General features: G+C 32.1%; 1 protein-coding gene across 2 annotated transcripts in view; it reads right to left on the bottom strand.

Annotated features, from left to right (window-relative positions):
- Nucleotides 1-19,255: 19,255 nt before the first annotated feature.
- Nucleotides 19,256-21,183, bottom strand: part of LOC141566318 (serotriflin-like) — a 46,277-nt gene continuing 44,349 nt past the window's right edge. For both annotated transcript variants that reach the window (XM_074310674.1, XM_074310676.1), the window contains exons 7-8: nt 20,684-20,772; nt 19,256-19,953 (exon numbers count right to left, since the gene is read on the bottom strand). In XM_074310674.1, the coding sequence (XP_074166775.1) occupies nt 19,826-19,953; nt 20,684-20,772 (217 nt within the window). In that variant the 3' untranslated portion in view covers nt 19,256-19,825. The remainder of the gene's footprint in view (nt 19,954-20,683; nt 20,773-21,183) is intronic.

Below are 21,183 nucleotides of genomic sequence, written 5' to 3'. Positions count from 1 at the left end.
CTCCACTATGGCTTAAAATATAATTATCCCTAGTTTTCCCTGCCAGCCTGAGTTCATTTTGATCTTTAGTGTTACTGATATTTTTTCATGCCATGCTTTTGTCCATTATCTTTTTTTACTCTTGTAACAATGCTTTGGACTCACAGTCTTAGAATGGTGAAAACTACCTTTACCCCTCAGCATTAGATGTTATCCCTAAAAGAAAGACTTGCTCTTTATATTTTTGGCTCAAAGACCCATACTAGTCATTTCTTAATTGCAATCACTACCTTATACCATTAACCCATAATGATTAGTATCCAGTTCCATTTATTTAACCTCCATTTAATCTAAATATATAGCAAAAATAGAACTTAGAAAAATTCCTTATTACAAACACTCTTCCCAGTACCATCACTGTCATTGGCAACCTCCATTACTGGTTCATCATCCAGCGCTTACCACAGTACTGAACATATATTAAATACTTAATAAATATTACTTAACTTGAATTTATTCATGTCATTCCCATTAACCAAGAGTTTTGTCAAAGCTCTAATCTGCCTGGGTCCTTTTAGCTTTTTGATATATACCAAAGGAAATCAAACTTAATTTTTGTATAACAGACCCTTTTGGCTGTGTGCTGGAGACTATCGGCACCTTCTCAGCACAATGTTTTAAAAGATATTAAATAAAATATGAAGCATTACAAAAGAAAATAACCACAACAAAATATATTATTTTTAAAGTTCACAGTCCTTAGATTCCACCTGATAATCCAGTCAGCTAATGATGCAATGATCTAATGTTCTCATTTGATTCCCTAATCAGCATTCATGTCTTAACTCCACATATCCACTCAGTTGCCAAGTTATACCCTATCTATCTTCATAGTATATTTTCTATGTGTTCTCTTCTAGTTACTCACACAGGCACAGTCCTAGTTCAGATTCTCATAACTTCTTTTTATTTTTATAGTAAGTTTATTTACACATTGCTTTTTGAATCATTAGGAGAGAAAAATTAGAGCAAAAGGAAAAAATCATAGGAGAAATAAAAAACAAAACATAGCATTTGTTGATTTACATTGTTTCCTTAGATTTTTTTTTAATGCAGTTTCTGTCCAGTATATTGGGATTGCTTTGGACCACTAAACTGCTGAGAACCAAGTCTTTCATAGCTGATCATCACACATTCTTGCTGCTATTGTATACAATGTCTTCCTTGTTTTGCTTATTTCACTCAGCATCAGTTCATGTAAATCTTTCCAGGCTTGTTTATAATGAACTTGCTCATCATTTTTATAAAACAATAATATTCTATTACCTTTATGGACCACAGCTTGTTCAGCCATTCCCCAATTCCCCAAAACCACCCCTTTTCCAATTCTTTGTTACCAACAAAAAGAGCTGCTGCAAATATTTTTGCACATATAAGTCCTTTTCCCTTTTTTATGATTTCTTTGGGATGTAAACCCAGTAATGACACTGCTGGGTCAAAAAGTTTGCACAATTTTATAGCCCTTTGGGTGTAGCGTGCTGTTGTTTCCAGAAGCTGCCAATCGCTCTCTGGGAAGAGATATGCTGTGTCAACTCAAATCTCTTGGACAGATTCTTCTTCCTGTAGAGAACCGTTGTTTCCAGACAGTTGCCGTTAACTCTTGTCCAGAGAAGTGACTTCCTTTCCTGCAGAGAGCCGCGTCAAGCCTGATGTTGCACAGAGATTTCTTCTATCTCTGGAGTGCTGTCCTCTTTTATCCTCCCAGAGAATGGGCATGGGATAATGCAAGGACTTCTGGGAAGAAGTACTCCAACCAATGAGCTTGCTCCTCTTAGAATTCCTAAGGTGTAAACTCCCTTTAAAGGCCCAAACCAAAGGTCTGAGCCAGAGAACTGTCAAGTCAACCTGAGTTCTCACCTTGTAATTGTCCAGACAACCTGAATTCTCACCTTGTCACTGTCCAGACAACCTGAGTTCTCACCTAGTAATCCTAATATCCTAACATTTGGGCATAGTTCAAGATTGCTTTCCAGAATGGTTGAATTATTTCACAACTCCACCAACAGTGTATTAGTGTCCTAGTTTTCCCACATCCCCTCCAACATTTAAAATTAACTTCCCCTATCATCTTAGCCAATCTGTGAGGTTTGAGGTGGTATTTCAGACTTGTTTTAATTTGTATTTCTCTAATCAATAGTGATCTAGAGCATTTTTCATATAATTCTAAATAGCTTTAATTTCATAATCTGAAATTGTTTGTTCATATCATTTGACTGTTTAGAAATTGGGAAATGACTTGTATTCTATAAATTTGACACAATTCTTTATATATTTTAGAAATGAGACCTTCATCATAAATACTGTATATAAAGGTTTTCCCTCCAGCTTTGTATTTCCCTTTTCATCTTGTTTCTGTTGGTTTTGTTTGTGCAAAAACTTTTCCATTTAATGTAATCAAAGTTGCCCATTTTGCCTTTCATAATGTTCTCTAGTTCTTAGGTCATGAATTCCTGCCTTCTCCAAAGATCTGATAGGCAAATTATCCCTTGTTCTCCTACTTTGTTTATATCATCTTTTGTGCCCAAATCATGTATCCATTTTGACCTTATTTTGATTTGGGGTGTGAGTTATAGATCTATGCTGATTTTTTGACATATTTTTTTCCAGTTTTCCCAGCAATTTTTGTCAAAAAGTGAGTTTTTATTCCAGAAGGTGAAATTTGGGGATTTGTCAAACACTAAATTGCCATAAGGCCTTGATTATTGTGTTGTGTCTATTCCACTTATCCACCACACTATTTCTTTGGCAGTACTGGATGATTTGATTACTGCTGCTTTATAATATAGTTTTAGGTTTGGTACTGCTAAGCTACCATCCTTTGTATTTTTTTTTCATTAATTCATTTGGTATTCTTGCCCTTTTGTTTTTCCAGATGAATTTTGTTATTATTTTTTCTAGTTCTATAAAATAATATTTTGATAGTTTCATTGTGATAGCACTGAAGAGGTAAACCAATTTAGGCAGAATTGTCGTATTTGTTATATTAGCATTAGCTCAGCCTACCCATGAATAATTGAATGAATAACTTTCCCAATTATTTAGATATGATTTTTTTCATGTGAGAATTATTTTGTAATTGTGTTCATATGGTTCTTGGGTTTATCTTGGCAGGTAGACCCCCAAGTATTTTATTTTGTCTCCAGTAATTTTAAATGACATTTCTTTTTCTATCTCTTGCTGATGGGCTTTTTCAGTAATATATAGGAATGCTGATGATTTGTGTGGATTTAATTTCTATACTGCAACTTTGCTAAAATTGTGAAGTGTTTCCAGTAGGTTTGGGGATGATTTTCTAGGATTATATAAGTATAGCAAAAAGTGATAGTTTGTTTTCTCATTGCCTTTTCTAATTTCTTTAATTTCTTTTTCTTTTCTTATTGCCAAATCCAACATTTCTAGTACAATTTTGAATATTAGTAGTGATAAAGGCATAATTTGTTTTACCCTTGATCATATTGGGAATGTGTCCACCTTTTCTCCATTACAAACAATGCTTGCTGTAAGTTTTCGATAGATACTACTTATTATTTTAAGAAAAACTCCCTTTATCCCTATGCTCTATAATATTTTTAATAGGAATGTGTGCTATATTTTGTCAAAAGCTTTTTTTTGCATCTATTGAAATTATCATATGAGTTCTGTTGGTTTTCTTATTGAAACGGTTGATTTTGGTAATAGTTTTCTTCATATTGAACTAGCCCTGCATTCCTGGTATAAATCCTACTTGGTTACAATATATTATCCTGCTGATAAGTTGCTATAATCTCTTTGTGAATATTTTTATTTAAAATTTTGACTCAATATTCATTAGGGATATTGGTCTGTAATTTTCTTTTTCTATTTTGGCCTTTCATGCTTTAGATATTGCCATGTTTGTATTATAGAAGGAATTTGGCAGTATTCTTTCTTTACCTATTTTTGAAATAGTTTATATGGTACAGGAATTAATTATTCTTTAAATGTTTGGTAAATTCACTTGTGAATTCATCTGGCTCTGGAGATTTTTTCTTAGGGAGTTAGTTCATTAATGACTTGTTCAATTTCTTTTTCTAAAATGGGACAATTTATATCATATGATCAATTTTGGTTAGATTGTCAAACTTGTTTCCATAAAGTTGTACAAAACAGCTCTTAATCATTGCTTTAATTTATTTTTCTTTGGTGATGAGTTTATCCCTTTAATTTTTGATGCTGGTATTTTTTTTTTCTTTCCTTTTTCTGATCAAATTAACCAAAGGTTTATTTATCTTGTTAGTTTTTTCATAAAACCAAGTCTTAGTTTTGTTTATTAGTTCAATAGTTTTCTTATTCTCTATTTTTTAAATATCTCCTTTGAGTTTCAAAATTTCTGATTTGGTATTTAATTGGGGATTTTTAATTTGTCCTTTTTCTAGCTTTTTTAACTGCATCCCTAATTCATTGATCTTATCTTTCTCTATTTTAATTAATTTCCCCAAAATATTAAAATTGTACAAAATTGTTATATATAAAATCTCAATTAAATCTGAATAAAATTAACAGTTTTTAATATTTATAAACAGAAGGTATAAAAGGAATTCCATCTAAAAACTATCTTAGTCAAAGTCAACATAGCAACATTCAAAAAAAGAGAGTCAGAGAGTGACAGAGACAGAGAGAAAGAAATAAATTCATGGAATAATTGAGTATATTTAATAAAAAAAGGTATCTTTTATATCAGGAGCATCCTTAAGTGTGTCTAGAATACCCAAAAAAAAAATTTCCCCTAAAAACTGCTTGGGCTGCATCTCATAGGTTTTGGTATGTTTATTATTGTCATTCTCTTGGATAAGATATGGATCGTTTCAGTGATTTGTTGTTTGACCCACTCATTCAGCTGATGAAGTCTAGTTTTTGAGCTGAAAAGAACTATCAGATTCAAATCCTTCATTTTCCAGATGAGGAAATTGAGTGACAGAGAGGTTAAATGATTTTCCCAGAATCACAAAGTCAGTATATGTGAGAAGTAGAACTTGAATCCAGCCTCAAGACAAGTTTTATTTACTCTCCACCATAAATCATTCTACCTTTGCTATCATGTCAGACAATTCATTATCATTTAATAGATTTAAGAAATGATATGGGAAATCCTGTTCAGGTCCATGTTGACTTAAAACCAATTGCACAAACTTATATGATAAGTTTCCCTAAATAGGTATGCTTTAAAAAACAAAACAACAAATACTATTCCATCCAGGTACCTAGATATCTACACACACACCATATAATCTAACAATTGCATGAAAAAAAATAAACTAAATATTCCATTTTTCTTGAAAATCACTAGTAAGTGATGATGTTTTTATTTCCATATCAAAACTTCACTATCCCAAAACACTTTTATGACTATATAAGTGAATAACACAATATATTGAAAAGATTGCCACGATTATTGGCATTTCATTGCTAATTATCCCTGAACCAAATCATTCCATATATTCATCCAAAGACAAAAAATAGGAAGATGTAATCATCCTATTATTCCCAATGCAATTGATTTCAATGGAAATGTTGATGATATTTACAAAACTATTACTTGGGAGGCCAATTAGATTCTCTTTGTCTAAGATAGTTATGAATATTTTATCTTGATATATATATATATATATATATATATATATATATATATGAGAAAATTAAAAGAAAGGCATATGATTTTAGTAAGGAATTTGTATATATATGTAATCACCTTTTCATATGCATTATTTTCTTTTATTATAATTTCATTAATTATTCTGCTTTGATATAAAATTTTCAAAATTATAAGTATCATTTTTTCTTTTAAATTTGCCAATTCTAATTAGCACAATTAAAATTGAAATTTAAAGATAAGTTCATTTTTCCAAAAAAATATTAAACTTGTACAGAATTGTTATATATAAAATCTCAATTAAATCTGAATAAAATTAACAGTTTTTAATATTTATAAACAGAAGGTATAAAAGGAATTCCATCTAAAAACTATCTTAGTCAAAGTCAACACAGCAACATTCAAAAAAAGAGAGTCAGAGAGTGACAGAGACAGAGAGAAAGAAATAAATTCATGGAATAATTGAGTATATTTAATAAAAAAAGGTATTTTTTATATCAGGAGCATCCTTAAGTGTGTCTAGAATACCAAATATCATCTCTCTCTTGCAGGGAAGCATTTTACTTCAATTAGAAAAAAATTCATCTAGCATCACTTTAGTTCTATGGACAGCTGTATTTTTCTCACTCCTACAGAAAAGAAGACCAAGCCCCAGGGCATCCATTCAGAGTCAGACAGAAAGTTCTGAAGGATAATTAGAAAGAAAAGAAGTTGTAGTCACACTTTTAGACAATTTGAGTCCTCTCCAATGAAATGTTCTTGAGTGAAAAGGGGATTTGAGAGAAACAGGCATATTTGTGGGAGTTAAAACTAAAGAAGAACAAGGAGAAGTAGTAGAAGTAAAGACATCAATTTTTAGTTTACTTTTAAAATTATAAGTATATAGTTAGAGGCATCCTGCTTAAACTTTTCCAAGATTCTCCCCCCCTCAAATAAAAAAATAAGCTATGAAAAATGAAAATAAAAACATTTAAAAAATTAAATTTGGCAAAGAGTTTTTGATGGGTGATATAATCTGAAATGACTTAAAGTATATCAGTTAACTTCTTGGTAAGAATATATTGGGTAATAGGTCAATAGAGAAGCACAAAAAAACTTCCTTTTATTGGGTTTTCCCTTATACATTTTACATTTTAGTTTGATTTTTATGCATATTAATTTGGAATTGAAACTACAAAATCTAATTTTGGCATATATTTGTAGCCTACTAAGTTTTTTATTATTCTTTATTTGTTGTCCTTTTTCGATTTTTCAATGAGCTAGAATTGATTTAGAAGAAATGAACAAACTTTTGTTCATTGGTACTAAGCCCAAGTAGGTGATTTAAAAGGCCTAGACAGACAGAATTAGACTCTGAAGCAATATGATAGAATGAGGAGACCTAAGTTCTGGTCTTGTCTCTAATTCCTTAACTGTGTAAGCAAACAAATATTATTTCTCCTCTCCATGTCTCTATAAAATGAAGGAATGGGATTGGATGACCCATAATATTTCTCAGTTCTGATATTTTGTAATTTCATGTAACATCTTAGTCATGATCCCCAATAAGATACGCATTCCACTCTCTTTCTTCTCCTTCCTTTTGTTCACTTCCTCTGCCCATCTCTCTCCTTTCCCTTCCTTTATTCCTCTCTTTTTCTTTTTTTTTCACTGACAAACACATATACCTCCCCTGAAAAATTGACCAGTGACATCATAGTCACCATAACGTTAACTAGGGTGGAAAAATTAGGGCTTTTATCCCAGAAAGCCAAATTTAGAGAGTACTAACAGCACTTGCATTTCTTCAGCAGCTAGAAATAACAGACTTTAGCATCTATTTTGCAAGAATAATTAGTTAAAATAGGAAACTACCAAATGTCACCAAGATTGAGTTCCTCCCCCAGAGTTTGCTTACTCCTCTTCTAGTTCAGTCTCAAGCTAGTACTCCAATATCATTGTGTCCCCCATATTTTTTACTGCTCCCCAAACTTAGAGTACTTTTTATACCTCTTGTTTCATATAAAGATTATCAATTATTTCTCTGATATGTGCTCCTATACCTGTGATGTAGCAGGTCACCTTTGTGAAAGCATACTGAATGGGAAACTCTCAAGATGAGGCTAATCATTTGGACTGTCTTAGGAGGATGCTCTAGGTTGAAGCTGTGTGTAAATCATTTGGTAAATGGATGCTATCTCTTTTCTATCAGTCTCAGATAAGTTATGAGATGATTGGACATTAATAGGTAATATACTTCTGATTCCATTGTTATAAGGTGAAGAAACTGCCTCTAATGTCAGAGTATTGAGAGGTTAAATGGCTTGCCTAGAGTCACATAGCCAGTGTATGTCAAAGGTAAGACTTGTACCAAATCCTTCAGATCTAAGACACTGTCTTTTTAGAAAGATTATCTCACATTTTAAAATTGTTTTCAGGTTTTATCAAGGGCTTTCTTCATGTCTATAAGATATATAGAGCGAATATACCCAAATTTTAAAAATATGAAACTGAGTTTTGGAAAGATAGGACTTCTTCAGCATTAAATAACTTGCCCTTATGGGAGATGGGGATCAAATTTATGCCTTCTGATTTGAAATTTAGTGATCTTTACATCAAGCCATAATTATTCTCTGAAATATATGAAAACCTTTAGTAATCTGAGATTGTTGCTATACTCTTTGAAATATTGCATTATCACCATTCTTATTTTATTGCTGCTAGTTTGAAATTTAATACTTGGTTAAAATTTAAAAGCAGGTTCAATCATATCATCACCTCCCTGCTCAATAAACTCTAGTGGCTTCCTGTTGCCTCTAGAAGCAAATATAAAATATTTTGTTTGGCATTCAAAGCTTTTTATAATATAGCCCACTTTTATCTTTCCAGTCTTCTTACACTTAAGTATTCAACATACTCTTTGATCCAGTGACACTGGCCTTCTGGCTAGTCTTGAATAATCCACTCCATTTCTCAGCTTCTGGCATTTCTCTGACTGTCCCTTATGCTTAAAAATGTTTTCTCTCCTCTACTATGACTACTGACCTCCCTGGTTTCCTTTAAGCCCCTCTCAAAATTTCACCTTCTACAGGAAGCCTTACCTAATCACTCTTAATTCCAGTGCTTTCCTTCTTACAATTATTTCCTTCCTGTATATAGCTTGCTTTTTATCTATTTGTTTACATATTGTGTCCTCCATTAAATTATAAATTATTTAAGAATAGGAACTATCTTTTACTTCTTTTTTGTGTGGCCCCAGATCTTAGCACAATGTTGGGTACATAGTAGGATCTTGATAACTATTTTGTTGATTGATTTTGACAACTCTTTTGGGCTATAAGTTTCAGAGATGCTTTCAACATGTCTTAGAAGAGTTTTAACATCTTAGAATTTTCTGTCAATGGAACCACAAGTTCTTTCTGACCATTTCACAAGATTGCATGTCTATAGGTACACTAAATATTAAAAATCCAGAAAGAACAATGTGTCAAGTATACACTACTCTTTCTTCTTTTGAACCCAGTGCTGATCCACACGCACCACAGTTTGGGAGGTTCTTTAAAATAGATTTCACAAATTCAATTGAATCAAGTTTCTTTCTACCAGAGGAATTGGTTGCCGTGATTTTGATTTACATGAGGACTAGCAGGATTATGTTTGAATAGAAAAATCCACACTGCCACAAAAAAAGATATACTAAGATTGCTCAGGAGAAGAATTATCACAATTTTCCTTCCCATCTCTACTCTGAAGGAATTATGATATTACTCTAAAAGCATATGATGAAAAGTCCTATCCATACCCAGAGAAAGAACTGATCAAACCTGAATATAAATCAAAGCATTTTCTATTACTCTCTCTACATCTCTCTTTATTTTTAACTTAATTTTTCTTGAAGGTTTTTATTTTCATTAGGATAGAAGATCTATATTTTCTTTCACAATTTGACTTTTATGGAAATATTTTGCATAATTTCATATATAGTTTCTTAATTGTGGGTGGGGATAAGGAAGAGAAAACCTAGAACTCAAAAATCTTATAAACAAATATAAAAATTTTGTTTTGAATATATCTGGGGAGAATATTAAATACATTTAATAATGTGCACTGATCAACTAAAAAAAATTAGTCTCCTCTCCCACTTTACTCTGCTACTTCTGAGTATGACCAAAGCCAAATTATATCCTGAGAAGTCCATTAAAAACTTCTAAAATCTAATGTTAATAGATATCCAGCATATTTTAAAATAAAATATTTGTGTCTAGTTTCCTAGGGCAACAACCTGTGCAATATATTTGATAATATACCATAAGCATTCACAAGCAGTCAATTTTTATTTCCATTTTTTGAAGAACAACTTATTTAACAATTGAACAGTTAAAGTAGGTGTATTCAGACAGGAAATTGAAACTGCTCTAAGTCATTTCAGTGTTTCTATTCAATGAATCCATACCTTGGGTATTAGTTTATAATGAAAAAAATGATCATGCTACTTCATGTGTGTTAAGAGGATATCACTTAAATCATTACTATAATCAAGAACATTCAAGTGTTAGGTTATGAGAACTCTGTTTTAAGAATAAAATATAGAAATAATATATCAGTCATAATGCAAGTTGCTTCTCTCCAAGATGAAGAATCATTTTCAGTGTTTACTTCCTATTTGTCATTATGGACTCCTCTATAACTTTACTAAACAAGGCAATTGTAGAATAAAGGATTTAATAGAGCACCAGCCTTGGAGTCAGAAAAATCAAATCTAGTCTCAGACACTTAATATTTTCCTACCTCTGTGATCCTAGGCAAGTTACTTAACCCTAATTACCTCACAAAAGAAAAAAAAAAGATATTCACAAAAGAATAAAAGATTTATTTATGAAATTACTCTATTCAAGGTTTATTTAGTAGCCAACTGATTCTTGTATAGTATCTACAATGCTGACAAACTTTAACTGTATCTATATGAAGATTAACTCCAATAGTAGAGAAAGCTTTTCCAGAAATGGGTACTCTCCTGACAAATCAAGATACAAGGGAATTTTAAAAGTAATTACAAAAGAAACATTTAATACCAAATTTTGCCTTTCCATATCTCTGGAGAAAGTGTGCTTGTGAAAGGTATGCCACCTTGTTTTCTCCAAATGAGGGATGGGATAAAATCAAGAGGAAAAGATCCTAGGAGACAAAGGAAAAGAGGCTCTCATCAAAGTGAAATGAAAATTTTAGTATAACAGTTTTGAAGAAAGTATTTCCTATATACAGTTGAATTCAGTCATAAATACCCCTGATATCACTCTAGGAGAAAATCTATAAAAAGCACATCACAGCTGAACTCTCCTCTTCAAAGTATTCTTGCTCTGGCTACTGGGTCCCAAATAGTGCTAGCCCTTTCCATAGATAACAAAAGACCCTATACAAAGTACAGATGCTTCCCATAAAATCTTGATTAATTTCCCTTCATGGAGATATAACAAGAGCCACATACAACAATACTCTGGAGGAAAAGAGTGGTAGGAAATTCTGGATTACTAAACTAGAATTGCTGTAAATCCTTAGAGCCTTATATGTCATCCTCTTCCACATCCTTTGCTGTATCACAATGTAATTCACAGAAATGTTGGACTAGTTTGACAAGGGTAAAACAGTGAAGACCATGTAAAACCTGTAAAATATTTATTATGATCACTATATATAGGTGTCATCCCAGGTATATTCCCTAGGACACAACCATAGCTGTGTTTCTCTGTCCCTGTACTCCTCAAACAAGGTTTTGAAAAATAGGGTTTCCTTTGAAGATAATATTTAACTATTCCTTGACTTGATTTACTGAGTATAAAGAACAATGTTTATTTTCATGACTGCTATGAAGAGTAGAACCAGAGAATCTCTGAATATTATAGTCCTCAATTCAGAAAAGAAGACTAACATAAAGACTCAGAGGCAAAATTCCTTTTGATTTGCCACTTTAGGTACATCAATACCCCTTCTCAGTCTAATGCAATCCTAAAAACACAAAAGTTAGTTACATAATTCATTTGTGTAACAAGGTAATGTTCCTCACTGTAATAGAGAAAAATACTTTTAGACAGAGTATAATGCCGTGTTTTTTTGTTTTGTTAGAAGAATCTTAGGAAAAGCTACAAGAAATAAAAATATTAGTAAAAGTAAGGGGAAAAATTATTTTGGCTCAAGCATCTTTAAAAGAGAAAAAAACACAGTATTGTTGTGATTGTAAAATGACAACAGCTTGGTACTCACTGTAACCTCAGCAGGAAGGAAGAATATACACATACAATTGTGTATAAAATATATATTTCATTGAACCTGAAAATAGGAGTGAACTGGAAGTGGGGGCATAAGACTTAGAATAAAGCTTAAGAGAAGGAATTGTCCTTGGAAAAATATTATTATTCTCCTCATTTTATATTTGAGGAAAGTGAATAAAACAGAGGTTAAGTTACTAAATATCTGATATCAGATTTGAATTTAGGTACTCCTTACTTCATACCCACCACCTTATCTGTTGTGTCTTATGTCTTAAATGATGCCTCATTATTTGTGTTAAGAAAATATAAGAAATAATCTAAGTCCTGGAGATACAAAAACATAAGCAAAGATTATCAATACTTTTAAGGAATTTGTAGCCTAATGGGAGAAACAGCTAATGTAAAAGAATAAAATCCAAGTTGCACTGCACTTTGAAAATTATAGGTATGATAAGTAGCTCCACATAAGGGATGAGATCAAAACCGTCTATTGGGAATAATAACACTTATTTGATCATGAATACTGGTTCCAATTACTCTCCAATTGAAGAATAGAGGTCAGTGAAGGGCAAGGGGAAAATAACATGGATATTGTAGAAAGTATGTTAATGAAGATGTTGTAGAAGAGGTGGTCAGGGAGGATGGAGTGAATTGCAACATGACCAGGGCTTTTATGAAATTGTGTTCCAGGAGAGGGAATCAAAAATCAAAGAACAAGGCCCTAAGTAATTTTCTCCAGGATATGGTCTCTGGTATGAACAAGGAAAGAGATTATTGGTTGCCTGAAAGGACAGAATGATTATGCTTAGGGTCAAGACAACTGTCAAAGTCAGTGGACTGAGAAAGGAGGCAGGAAGGGAATTAATTATATCAGTTCTTTTGTTGGTTTGTTAAATGATTAACTAGTTATCTTGCTGTCATGAAGAAAAAAAAAGATATAAAGGGTTTTGTTTGTTTTTAATGCTCATATAAGTAAGGAATGGAAAGCACTTTTATAGGTCATCTGATACAAGTACCTTATTTTACAAAGAAGAAAACTAAGAGGTAGGGAGATGAGTGAAGTGACCTACTCAAATAAATTCTAGAACTGAGATTCAAGTCCACAATCTTCTTATAAAATCCTGTATAGTTTGTTATTATTATTTTGAATTCCTTGCAATCTATTGACAAGCAATGCAGAAGAAGTATTCCACAATTCTCATAACTATTTCTAAAGTAATTTCCCACTCAGTTTCAGCAAGGAAAAGATCTAATGCAAATGGAAATAATGCTTGTTTCCCAAAAGTCTTATCTAAAATGAACTCTTCAAAGGAATCTCTATTTTTCAAAACCTTGTTTTTCCAGGGACATAAATTTAACAATCTCTATGCCAAAATCAAATTTATTTGTGCTCATTAGTACCTTCTTTTTAAAATATCTGTACATATTTCATTTGAGATTTCTTGTGGCTACAAAAAATTGTTTCTTCCTTCCTGAAGTAAGATATAAAAACTAAAAAAAACCCTTGATTTATAGAGCAATTGAGAAGTACAGTTAAAGATGATGAAATACTATCTATGTAAGAATAACGACTTCTAAAGAAATTACTCATGAGTTCACTTATGCAATATCTAGGTAACAGTGAATAAATAATATTTCTCAATTTCTCAATTAGGTTACATTTGTGTATGCAATTGACTAATGCGGAAAAGTCACACAATTAAACCCTACTTGCAACAGAAAAGCATAGAAAAAGTACAATTGACTAAATATGCTGAATCTAAATCTTAGGCAGGTGATTAGTACACTGCTTCAGTTCTAATCCTATTCCAACTACTGGTACACTATTCCATTTCATTCATAGTAGTAATAGAGTAGAGTGGATAAAGTATTGGGTTTGAAAACCTTAAGAGTCAAGTTCAGATCCTATTTCTGAGGTTTATTGGGATTTACTTAGCCTCTGTATATTTATTCATCTATAAAATACAAACAATAACATTCAAAATGCCTACCACTCTATAAGGAATTCCTATTTGGTTCTCTGCTGGATCTCCCAAATCTCTTCTGTAATAGTGTGGGAAGTAGAATCTTCTTGTTGTGCTTTTCCTCCTTGTCTACAGATGCTGGACTCTTCTAGGTGCTCCTATTTATGGATATTTATATTGTCTTACAAGTTGTTTTTTTTCCTATTAGAAGGTAAGCTCCTTGAAGACTGAAACTGTCTTGCTTGCTTATTTTGTATTCCCAGAGTGCCTGATATAGAGCAAGTAATTAACAAATTATTTCATCCATCATCTATTAATTTAGTTGGAAAATGAAACTTCTTAATTAGCATACACATTTTTCATATATACAAAACTAGACAGTGAGTTTGGCACATAAATAGTTGGGTTGAATTGCCTTTGGGAAATTCCAAGGTGCTCTTAATGACCTTTAATTTATTTCATAAACAAAGGCCTAATTTTTAAATTATTGAATTGAAATGGCTTATTATTTGGATGTGACATGAAATAGTCCAACCTCTGAAGAATTCATAATGAGTCTCAGATGGTAATGCTAAAGCTCTTGGTAGCTGTAAATAAGATGCAATACAAGTGGGGAGATTATGATGGAACACATGAGTAAATTAGTGACCCAAAAAGAAAATGGGATGCTCTTTGGTGAGAGAAAAATATATTTCCTGAGTAACTTATTTGCTCTATTAGTATGATCAAGATGTCACAAGAAAGAGATGAAGGACACTAGTATTTTGAGTGAAACTTCTGTGTTAAAGTTATGGGAAGACATGGACAGTAATATATTCTGTTTCAACCTCCAATTATTCCTTTAGTAAAATTATGCTATGATCACCTATCTCCTAGAGTTGTGATAAATGTGGAAGAAAATTATGTATTCTGCATTTTAAACATACAGTGATTTGTTTAGAGAAAGTGTTCAAATTGAGAGTGTTCCTTCATTCCCTTGAACAAGCTAGTGGTATCTCAGAGTTGTCTTAATTTGCATTTCTCTGATCAATAGTGATTTGGAACACTCTTTCATATGAATGGAAATAGTTTTAATTTCATCATCTGAAAATTGTCTGTTCATATCCTTTGACTATCAATTGGAGAATGATTTGATTTCTTATTAATGAGAGTCAATTCTCTTATATTTTGGAGATGAGGCCTTTATCAGAAACTTTAACTGTAAAAATGTTTTCCCAATTTGTTACTTCCCTTCTAATCTTGTTTGCATTAGTTTTGTTTGTACAAAATCTTAAAAAGCAAATTTTCAAAGAAATTTTGTAAACCATGCATCGTTACATAAGTACACAGACACATGAACACACATATTTGGGATCTCATGGTCTATGAAATGTAACCTTAGAGTGAAATGGAACTCAGGCTATTCAGGTTATATCAAAAGGTAGGCTTCTTGGTATTATTGTATATTAGGATACATAATTGAGTACCAACTTATGACGAGAATTTCTAAGAAAAGAGACATACTCCATCCTTATGAGTTTATCTTTTCAAGGAGCCTATGGAATTTCCCTACCTATGAGCCTGACAGATATACCAACCAATGATGCCAGTTTTATAGGACTGCACAAAAATAATTTCATGGGAGAATCTAGGAATCTTAGCATCATTATTCTATTCACCACCCCCAATCCAATGGCTTGCCAAACCTGTGACAATTTAGATCCTGTTTTCTGGTCAGACTCTCAACCAAATGGTTTCAAGGTTCAGCTATGAGTATCGTCCAGAAGAAAGCTATGTAGGAGTGAGCTGACAAACAGGTAAAATTTGAGCAGTAGATATTGAAAATTGTTGCTTGGACAAATATTTCTAATAGTCAATACAATCTCTGGGATTGGCGGTAGGTAATAGAGACGATGCACAGAGTTCTGGGGATAGGGAGCAATAACACACAGAGTTTAACAACTACTTAAGTATTCAGAGGATGATGCTATCTTGTTTTGGAGGAAGTTTAGTTTGTGTCTCCTGAGAAACATAGGAGCAAACAAAAGACACATTTTGGAAGTTCTATGCGATACTGCAACAGGCATTCATGGTCAGCCCTATTCCACACAGGGAGAAAGAGGATCAACTTGATCCAAGTTAAGCACTATAATATCCTTTTTGGATGCCTTTTCTTTGCTATGACTAGGCAAATCTTCTTTTATTAACTCCTGGATGTCATAAAAATGCTTCATTTCATTTTATTTCAATACTGACTCAAAACTGATAAAAGACAGATTTAATTCAGAACCACAGGAAACCACGGAGAGATGGATGCAAGGACAAATCCTCAATTTGTGAAAATGGAAATAAAATCTGACTTGACCATATTCAGTTTCTGGTATATAGATCTTCATGGGCACTGTTTATATCTCCTGGTGATTCAGCTCAGTGGCACTTGTGTCACGATTAGTACAGACTTGGAAAATTTATTCAGGGTTTCTTTTTTTAAGTCTCAAGATGCTATATTACTCTGAAGTCCTATAGTTAGTGTTGAGAAAGTAATATTTACTTCTAACAACCTTGATTAATGACAATAATGGAAACAATGATATCATTTCACTGCTTGAAAAGTAAAATGATTTCTTGCAAGCATTTGAGAAATCCAGAAAGATCAAATATATTATCATGCCACCTTTTAAAAAAATTTAAAGCTTTTTATTTTCAAAATATTTACATAGATGGTTTTTAATGTTCACCCTTGCAAAACTTTGTATTCCAAAATTTTTTTCTCCTTTCCTTCCCTCTAGCTCCTCCCCTAGACAGCAAATAATCCAACACAGGTTAAACATGCAATTCTTTTGAACATATTTCCACATTTATCAAACTGCAAAAGAAAAATCAGATCAAAAAGAGAAAAAATGAGGAAAAAACAAAATATAAGCAAACAACAAAAAAGTGAAAAAACAATGTTGCAATCCATACTCAGTCCCCACAGTCCTCTCTCTGTGTGCAGAGAGCTCTCTCCATCACAAGACCATTGGAACTGACCTAAATTACCTTGCTGTTGAAAAATGTCATATTGATCAGAATTGATCATATAATTGAACTCTGCGAGGTAGGTACTATTATTATCCTCACTTTTTCACATGAGGAAACTGAGGCAAAGATTATTTGACTTGTCCAGGATCACACAGATAATATAACAACAAATTGTTGTTGCAATGTTCTCTTGGTTCTACCCACTTCACTAAATAGAAATTCTTGTAAGTCTTTCCAGGTCTTTCTGAAATTATCCTTGCTTATTGTTTCTTATAGAACAATAATATTCTAGAAGATTCATATATCATAACTTACTCAGCCATTTTCCAATTGATGGGCATCCACTCAGTTTCCAGTTTCTTTCTTTATTTCATTATAGGTTTTTATTTAAAAGATATATGCATGATTAATTTTTCAGCATTGACAATTGCAAAACTTTTTGTTCCAATTTTTCCCCTCTTTCCTCCCATCCCATTCCCCAGATGGCAGGTAGACCAATACATGCTAAATATGTTAAAGTATATGTTAAATACAATATATGTATACATATCCATACAGTTATTTTCATAACACCTTTCTGATTGCCTTTGGAGGTTAAGCTTCTAGGGAAAGTGTGCTTATCCTTTGTCATAAATCTCCTTTGGCAAGTCTGGGATAACCCAAAGGTCCCTTCCCAAAGCAATGTTTTTAAAAGTATAAAATAAAATATAATTATGCAAAGAAAGCTAAGTTGAAATATAGTTATTAAATATTAAAAAATCAAAAATCAAGGTAAATAATTCCTAATCTAAATTTGCTACAGGATAAAATGCTTGTGAAATTAATTGAATATATGTATGTTCACCTTGTGTATTAGGAAGTTTCATGACTCTGACAGGGTAATAGAACTCAATAGATCCCTCAGTATGCTAATCCAAAGGATGGTAACTAGAGGGAAATATTTTGTGTTTTCCTTATATCCCTTATATTTAGGTGCCATATGTCATACCTACAAACAGTACTCCCATTTTTCCAATTTACAATCATAATCACAAAATAGAATTTTGTCTCATTATTAGCCCTGGCAGGAAATAGTGACATATATCCCCCATGCCTAAATATTAGATATATCATATAAACAAATATGTGTATAATACATATGTGGAAAATGAACATCTCTATGTACATATATTTGTGTGTATATATATATATATATATATATATATATATATATATATATATATATGTATATGCACACACATATGTACTAGAATCGGTAACATTTGTTCCAGAACCTATTATTATGGGACTTTCTCTGTATTTGTGGTGATAAATATCTTGCCCTGTATGATGGGCTCTAGCCTTCCTCAGTTCTCTTCAAATTTCAAATATTTTTTAGGCCTCCTTAGTTATAAAGGCTCTTGGGGTATTTCTGACTTCCAGCTTTGGATTATAGATTCACAAATACAGATATGACAATTTAATGAAATATTGCAATATATGTATATACATATACTGCATTAAGTTTTCTTCACAAATATTTTCACTACTGGATTAAGAAATATTAACCTATTACACTAACCACTTGTCTTATCTAGGTTTTGTATTCTCAGAATTTGAATTTGCCTGGGCTGTGGATAATAATGACGTAGAATCAGCTTTGCTTTGAAAATTATAAAATGGCAAATCAGTGGGAATCTTGATTATGTCTCTTTTTTGCTTCTTTTTTTAAAATTTCAAGATTTAAATTTCAGATTCCCTAGTTATATTCTTCATGGCAGTTATAAAAATATACACTGACATATATACCCCTAAATAAAATAAGCTAAAGCACGCCTAAAAGATTGTACACTAGAGAGAATCATTAGAGATAAACTAGCTCTACCCATATCTAAAGTAATATTTAGCCCAGCTGCTTGTGGCCTAGATTCATCCTTGTCAGACCAGCACAACTTTTCTGCAAATTTCAGTGCAGTGTAGCAGGCAAGTGGATGACAATAAAGCTCCATGGATATATGACTCAGGTTTTATGATCAAGAGTTTCTTCTTCCCATTTGCTTTTTTGGTGGGATTGTATGCGACTCCAAAGACAGCAATTTATCAAGGTTTTATGTCATGCATATTTGCTTTTCTGGGGATCTTTTGTGATCTACTGTTAAAGTCCTACACTGGTTTGGAATCATGATATAAAAAAGAGCATATTAATAGATAAATTTGAACAATGATTCTGTTTTCTATAAACTGCCTTAGATTAATGTTAGGGATCCTTCTTGTTTGAATTCAATTTCCATCACTGGGAAAACTTTCTCAGATATGGGCACTTTTCTGGGAGGCCAAATCATAAACAAAGCAGAAAGTGGTTACAGCATTTTACATACCATTAGAGAATCATTTGGTTACCAAGGAAAACTCAGATGGAGTAATTGCAAATTCTTTATTCTAAAAGTTGATTGATATTACTATAGTTACAGAAAAGGTTATAATGACAAAATAGGGAATATGCATTAGAATTAATTCTTCATCTGGAGAGGAGCAACTTGCATTAGAAACTAATACTCTTTTTTGATTTTCTTCTTTGAAAATAGAGCTTTCATAATTAGTAAGGACCAGAGTGGTTGTGATCTCAGGAACTTAGAGTGATGCATATTGCTGAATTGCACATATATTTACAATCCATTGGTTTTTTTACAAAGAACATCATTACAAAAAAATTAAAATAATTTTCATAGTTTTTAAAGCTGGGCAACAAAAATTGTTCTTTAATATTTTTATGAGGCAATTCAAAACATTTTATTGGACATATGCAAACCCTAGAGGGTTTGCTAAAAAGAAACTAATGTACAGGATCAAATGATATATTAATTTCTGAAACTAGTTAAAAAGTATATTTTGGATTTACAGCAAACATTTTTTAATTAAAAAAAAATAATTAATGGTGATACTGTGTTCCAATTATCCCTATTGATGGAAACATGTTTCTAATGAGAAGTTTAATAGATTTCATTTTCGCACTGACAGGAAGCCTTACAATATTGTTGGACCATTGGATGTTGACAGGTAACCTGTTTTTTCAAGTCAGGACAGTTCCCATAATGATCTAAGTATTCACATGGATTGGCTGAAATTAAAAAAAAATAAAACATTGAATTTTTTTTTCAGTTTCATTCTCCTCAATACAGGCTATGCCTACCCCATCCTATAAGATAATCACTTCACCAAGAAAAAAAGTTAACAGAAAATTTGGTGTTGTAAAGTATAAGAATATTCTAATAATGACTAGAAGGCCACATGCATCTCTCTTCAGTTCCATATGGAGCCTTTGAATCAAATATGTAGTAGAGAAATGCCTTTATAAAAGGTACTGATCTACTATTAAAGGTAATATATTAATCCTTGCAGAATTTGAAGGATTTTGATTTTCTTTCATGTAATATGTGGACTAGAAATATATAATTTAACATTTTCTTGTGGGCCATGATCATATACACACATATTAGCTAATAATCGGATTTTGAAAATGTTTGGAAACTGATTGTCACTATAAATCAATTCATTGATATAAGACTATTATTTTTCATCGTAGTCTGATCAAGATGTAGATACACTGAACTGAAATATCACTTAGAGTTGTGTGAGTCATCCGTTCAAATTAATTATCTATAATTGATTTCAACATTCAGAGCTTGCATTGGTCTAATCAGCCATAGTCAGACACATTGTTATTTGACTCTCACAAAGTTATAGCATTTTGGTCCTCTTCAAGAATGAAGGACAACAAACAACCCTTCCAAAATAAAAGTTGGAATTATTTTTTAATTCATATGATAAATTAATTCCCTTATACTTACTGCACAAATTGTTGCTACAGGAATTTGGGCACTTGGCACATGGTGTTCCTATTTCATAAGGGGAATGTTGGTTAGGAACAACATTTCCACTAGAATAAAAAAAATAAGACTGTTAAGTGATTTTTTGATCATATTCTAAAATACTTACTTTTACAATATGCTGCCACAATAACATTGACTATCAATATTTTAGCTCTTTAATTAACTTTCCTAAAAAGTTATTTTTAAAGCAACCTGATTTTGGCAATGACTAACAGGATAGAGAGACTTAAGAAAAGAGATTGACTTTCATCCTTGCAGGGATTCTGGAAATGAGAAAATAAAAAGCTGCCAAAAGAATAAGATACCAGAGACTCCATCTTTTCAATTGGATCAGTTTTGGGGGAGTCAGATAGATTTGCCACATGGAAGTGAGCCTTGCAGTGACTCCCTCCATCTTGGGGTTGTTGGCAATTTGTTGTTTTAGATATTGAAGAGTGTAAGGATTGGTGTTATAAATA

Source organism: Sminthopsis crassicaudata, chromosome 4 (assembly GCF_048593235.1).
Source record: "Sminthopsis crassicaudata isolate SCR6 chromosome 4, ASM4859323v1, whole genome shotgun sequence".
Classification (NCBI taxonomy): domain Eukaryota; kingdom Metazoa; phylum Chordata; class Mammalia; order Dasyuromorphia; family Dasyuridae; genus Sminthopsis; species Sminthopsis crassicaudata.
This window is presented reverse-complemented; position numbering and strand designations above follow the sequence as displayed.